Source organism: Malus domestica, chromosome 09, assembly GCF_042453785.1.
Source record: "Malus domestica chromosome 09, GDT2T_hap1".
Classification (NCBI taxonomy): Eukaryota; Viridiplantae; Streptophyta; class Magnoliopsida; order Rosales; family Rosaceae; genus Malus; species Malus domestica.
In genome coordinates, this window is record NC_091669.1 from 16,238,422 (window position 1) to 16,244,388 (window position 5,967).

The following is a 5,967-nucleotide window of genomic DNA, read 5'->3' on the forward strand; positions in this document are numbered from 1 at the left end:
TTGAGTAAGTTTTGGAGAGCTAGAATCACTGATGAGTAGAAGCTTATGCTCCTCTGTCAAACTACAGCATGTAAATACTATCTCATTAGATTGGGTGGGTCATTCAGGCCTTCCCAAATTCACATCCAAACGGGTCATAAGTCGCTTTGAATTGGATATTAACTTCTGATTAGATTGGATTATGGTGTCACATTGTAAACACGAAAATTCTTGGTTCCAAAGATATAAAAGAATACAAATTAACTATTTTGTACACGTATTCTTTTATCATCGGAATACCTTCCTGTGGGGTGCAGATGTTAAGAACTATGTGACTTCAATTGATATTGAAGCCAGGAGCTTCTTAGTCTTATTTCCACTCTATGTTCTGTGATGTAAACTGCGTTACTTTTATGTTGGTTTTATTTTTGTGTTTTCTGCTTCTGCTCAGCTGCATTGGAGAAACGTTTTATGTCCGAGTTGATCTTGCAGCACACTCAGTACTACGTATGATATATACAATTAGTGTTTGTTTATCCTATCCACTTTTTTTTTCTTAATGTGTTTGGTTTACGTGATTTGTTGTTTTAAGTTGTATCCTTTATGTTTCGTGTATGGGGTGCATAGATATTGCAGAGGATTTGATTTATTGTTTTCTTCCTGATGCTGTTTAGATTTGGGGCTTCTCACAGTTTAATCCTACCCTCTTTCACCTCTTGCACTTTTAGTTTTCCGTCTCTCTAGCTCTTACACTACTTGCTTTGAGCGTTGATGACCAAGAGAATATAAGAGACGTGAGATAAGGCATGTAGTCATCGATTCATTCTGCTTTGATTGTGCATTGATTCTCTCCTTCTAGAGTGAGAAAGTGCTCTGAACGAATTGAGAGAAACATTCTTCTCCGAAACCTTACAATATGAAAAGTACGAGAGATTGAATCATTCTTAGCGCTCTATTTTCCTTAATGAATTTCAATCTCCGAAAGCCTCACTGAATTATTGCGTGTTTTTTACTCATATACGCATATAGGAACTCCACTTTATCATCTTTGTTGCATAACCAGATAGTGAATAGGTTCATCATTTCTTAGCGGCAATTCATTCAAGCTTTCTTGATAACTTGAGTGAATTGAAGTGCAACGCGATGCCTCCACAAAAGGGCATTGTCGGTAAGGAATAAAATTGCGGTAGAGATTTTGGAATCGTCTTCCATCTTCAAGTACTTGAAATGCCTCTTCATGTTCCACATGTAGGTATCAAGCTCCTTCGCCTCCCTCTCCCATTTGATTCGGGTCGGATATGTTGCATAACACTTGCTTGCAAATGTCTTCTTGTTTAATGCCAAATCTCCCTTCATATCCTTCACTTCGTCTTAGATGTTGGAAGATCCGCACTGAATCGATCAAACTGCTTTTGGAACTCTTTTCGGAAGGTGTCCACTGCAGAGTTGAGTGTCCCCAAGAAGTCGTCTTGAAGCTTGTCCATCGCGCTGTCAAGATCCTCCTTCAAAACATCCTCATCGAGCCTAGTATCGAATTCAATCTAAGAAGCGTAAAAAAAAATTATCATCCCAAAAAACAAATCGGAGGGTGTTCTCAATCTAGTTATTGTTTTAATAAATTTTTATTGCACTGCCAAGATCCCTAGATGTACATTAATTTGAAAAGCAGAACCTTGACAAGTCTACAAAGTTTGAAAACAAGAAGCACAACGTCACCGATGAAGGAGAATCATGCCATATAAAAGGCCATCCACAACAACATTTTCTTCACGCTAGATGTGAGAGGAGTAGAAAGTCATATTCCGAATGTGGTCCAAACAAATAATGCATTGCTTGGGAAGAGACCAAATCATTTGAATAGAGAGCGTGAAAAGCGGGAATTTCTCATAAATAACCAATATTTACTCTCTAATTTCATAAATGTTAGTTTTAATAAAAACTATCAATTATAGCAAAAAAATACGCTTAAATAGATCAAACTACCCTAAAAATTAAAATCAAATTACACTACACTTAAAATCGTTGGAGTTCCTTTTATTCAAACTCACAACAAGAATACGTACTTGTCACCGGACCACCCACCGCCGCAATCCTCTCCCCTTCTGGCCTCTGCTTATCCTTCTCCTTCATATTGTTTTGAAATGTTCAATTAAAATAATAATTATTTTTCCAATCATCAGGAACTCTACCTTTTGTCAAAAGCCCATCACAATTGCATGTAAACAAACAAATTTCAATTTTTATTGCAAAACCAAAATGATAAAAAAAAAAAAAAAAAAAAAAAAGAGCATTCTGATTGATTGGGAGGTGGGGATGAGATCATGAGGTGACAATACCAAGTTTTCTTGGAAATGAATTCAAGTTCATTCATAAACAGGTGGAATTCTCATAATTTTATCTAACAGTGTTTGGATTTAGGGTTAGGTTTGTTATTAACTTCGAGGGTATTAAGGTCTATTTCAGTGAGATTTTGAATATATTTGATATTTTTTTATTAAAACTGACATTTATGAAATTAGAGTGTAAATTTTAGCTATAAATGATAAACTCCCGTAAAAAGCACCAGAACAGTCACTATCTATGTTTACAAAGGTTACATTAGATTTGAACTTCTGATTGTGAAGCACACTACAATTGAATATTGTTACCTTACGACCCTTGGATCCCATCCAACGGTTGTGAATAAATAGTAACGAGGGTATTGTTATTTGTGTTTCTCCTCCGCCGCATATATTATATGTGCCCTAGGGATCTTGGAACTCGAACTTTGAATATCCTCTCCAAAACTTTTCTATCGCGCGGCAGTTGGAACTTGGAACTCGAACTTTGACGCTCCAGAGCCCTCAGGTGGGGGTGCTTTCCTTTTCCTCAAATTTCAGGGGTTTCCTTGTTTAGCTTTGGTTGTTTACGTTTTCTTCTTCACAGGGGAAGAATTTATTATAATATATGACTTACATTCCAGGTGTGTTGAATTTTGCTAGTTCATGAGGAAATTTTTCAATGTGGCCGTCATACGGGTGATACACCACGTGTCATTACATAAATAGTGTCATATGTGTGTCAAAAAGTTAATAACACTACTTACATAAAAACACATAAATATGTAGTGAACTACCCGTGTTCCCGTCACAATTAAAACTTTTGCATGTCCATGCATTATGTCATAATAATATTGAAGGTAGTTTTGTGAATTTAGACTTGAATGCTTGAAACAGACGAATATAATTTTGTTGGAAAGTTCTTTCCAAAAGTGAAACCAAAGTTCTTTTTCAACTTACAAATTGCCCGAAAACCGTGATGGCTCTGTTTCATATGATTGCACAGCTGTGTCTAGATTGGTTTCCTTAACTTTTTTATCTACTGATCTGCTTGATCAGGATGAATGACGAAGGCTGCACTTTTTCCGAGTACCTTCCTGAAGAGATCTTGGTCAACATTCTAGTAAGATTACCAGTAAAATCCCTTGTTCGGTTTACGTGTGTATGCAAGTTCTGGAGTGATTTGATTCAAAGTTCGAGGTTTATTGGAAAACATCTTCATAGGAATGTAACAAACCATGCGCATTCTTTTGTAATTGCTCTCTACGAAAGTACGAGCAAACCCAAGATAAGCTACACTCTTTTATCTAATGAGACGATGGAGCCGTGCTTGAAGATTAAGCATCCCTTGTCTGGGTACAAAATTGACGTACATGGTTCAGTTGATGGCTTAGTTTGCCTGTCATATGAACTAGGGGATTTGGATACTTCTATATACCTATGCAACCTGTCAATTCGGAAACATGTGGTCCTTCCTCCGACCAGTACTCTGAGCAGGCACTCTGATGTATGTTTCACTGTTTCATTTGGGTTCCACCCAGGGCTCAACGACTACAAGGTGGTAAGGATGGTCTCTTTTAATGGAGGGAAGCTTTGCAGTGAACTGGAGGTTTATAGCTTGAGCACAAAATCTTGGAAGAGGATTGATAATCCATTGGTAAAGACCATGGCTTGGCAGTCTGGAAATGCAGTGTGTAATGGAGTAGCATACTGGATTATGCAAAAGCAGAATGGTACCTTTTGTTTTGTGTCTTTTGATACCGGGAGTGAGGTATTTGAAGAATTCTGGCTACCAGATGTAGTTCTCCGTGGAATAAATTCCGGGCTTGATAATTACAAGGAATTAATTGCAGAGTACAAAGGATCAGTTTGCTTGTTGCAGTCCAATATAACTAGGGGACCGGACCTCATCGGCATATGGGCTCTCAAAGAAAAGGCTTTTAAGGCACTGGATGTTGTTCTTATTCCTCAACGGAAGAGTATTTACCCACTGAGCTTTAGAATGAATAACAAACTCCTTGTGGGGTGGCCTTGTGCAGATGGTAAGAACTATATGACTTCAGTTGATCTTGAAGCCAGGATGGTTACTGAAACTAGAGTTACGCTGGCATTAGATCGCTTAAATGAGTTTCATGCTTATACTTACGTGGAGAGTCTAGTCTTACTCAAGGATTAGCAAGGAACTTCTTAGAATATTATGTTTAACTGATTTCCACCCAATGTTCTGTACTGTAATGTTGGTTTTCAGTTTTTTAGTTTTTGGTTTTGCTTCTACTTAGATGTGTTGGAGAAACTTATGTCCGGGTTGATCTCGTGACAAACTCAGTACTCTTTATGATATGATAAATGTGTGTTTCTTTATCCAATACACTTTCTTTTGCTTAATGTGTTTTCTTTACACGATTTGTTGCTTTAAAGTTGCATCATTTTTGTTATTCAGTGTATGGAGTGCAGAGATGTTGCAGAGGATTGATTTATTTTTTTTCTCCCTGATGGTGTTTTATAGAATTTGGGGATTCTCGCAATTTGATGTATAACTGTACTATTTGATAGAGACATGCTAATGAGCTCTCTTAAAGTGGGACTCTTACCTCTTAGTTTAACGTTAGTTCCCGTGTCAATTTTAAAAAATATTGTGCCAAAAACACAAGATGACAGAGAGTCTTACTTTTGAGAGTCTTATGGAGGGTTCCACTTTTGAGAGTTTCTTAGCATTTCTCTTGTTTGATAACTTTAATAAGTTAGCCTTCACCCTTGGCGAAAGACTTCCACAGAATAGGTACACCGCCATTGTGGTGTCTTGCGCCAATAGTACAAAAAATTTGGTTCTCAAGTCATAAATTCTGTTTTATTGCTTGTTTAGTTCGATTAAGTCCTAAATTCTGCCCCCTTTATTTGAAAAAAATGGTTATCTTTAAGCCAATGATTTCCATACTATTTTCCATTGAAGGTTGTTCATTCGTAGAATTGCCAATGAATCAGTTTGCCTGCTTCAAGTCTATTTAGAAGGTGGTGGTAAGAATAAACATGCTGACTTGTGGGTTCTACAAGAACATTATTATTTGAAAACTTTGGTAGTTTTCTTTTTCGACACGAGCAATATCGGAGGAGGGAGGAGTTGAACTCATGAAATGACATGACATGGGTTGCAGGGAGTTACACGGCCCTTGCTGGTTACTGAATTTATTACTTTGAAGAAAACTTAATCGTCTTTGTTGGTTTTGCTACACCGGAAACAAGTGAGATTATTTACATATAAATTTATTTGAAATGGATGAGTCTGGTAACGGGATAGACAACATAGAAGCTGTTTCAAAATGCCATGGTTCAATTAAATCAAAATTTCAGCCCCCATTATCTCGAAGAGAAACGAATTTAGGGGTGAGCACCAAACCCTGGTCTTGAGTGAAATCGAAACCGAAACTGAAAGCTTTTGCCGTTCGGCTGGGTACGGTTTTGAAGCTAAAATCAAAATAGAACCAAACCAATTGGTTTTGTTCAGTTTAGTTTCAAATGGTTTTGGCTCAGTTTCAAACCATTTGAAAACAAAATGAAAAGCTTCATGAATTGCATATTTGCAGCTGTGAGCTACGATTCAAGAATCAGAATGATCCGAATTTTAGACTTCAGTTTTTATGCTTTCAAATGTTCTGAATTTCTTTTTATATTT

The 5,967-nt window shown here is 37.0% G+C and overlaps 1 protein-coding gene across 1 annotated transcript; it reads left to right on the forward strand.

Annotated features, from left to right (window-relative positions):
* The first annotated feature begins 2,741 nt into the window (after positions 1–2,741).
* LOC103453679 (F-box protein CPR1-like) lies at positions 2,742–4,663 on the forward strand. Its single transcript, XM_008393241.4, has 2 exons — positions 2,742–2,826; positions 3,357–4,663. Exon 2 carries the CDS (start codon positions 3,358–3,360, stop codon positions 4,471–4,473), a length of 1,116 nt encoding a protein of 371 aa, XP_008391463.1. The 5' UTR covers positions 2,742–2,826; position 3,357; the 3' UTR covers positions 4,474–4,663.
* Positions 4,664–5,967: the final 1,304 nt, after the last annotated feature.

Bases quoted from the DNA above. Each gene is read 5' to 3' on its own strand.
- LOC103453679 (XM_008393241.4), top strand. From the start codon at position 3,358: ATGAATGACGAAGGCTGCACTTTTTCCGAGTACCTTCCTGAAGAGATC.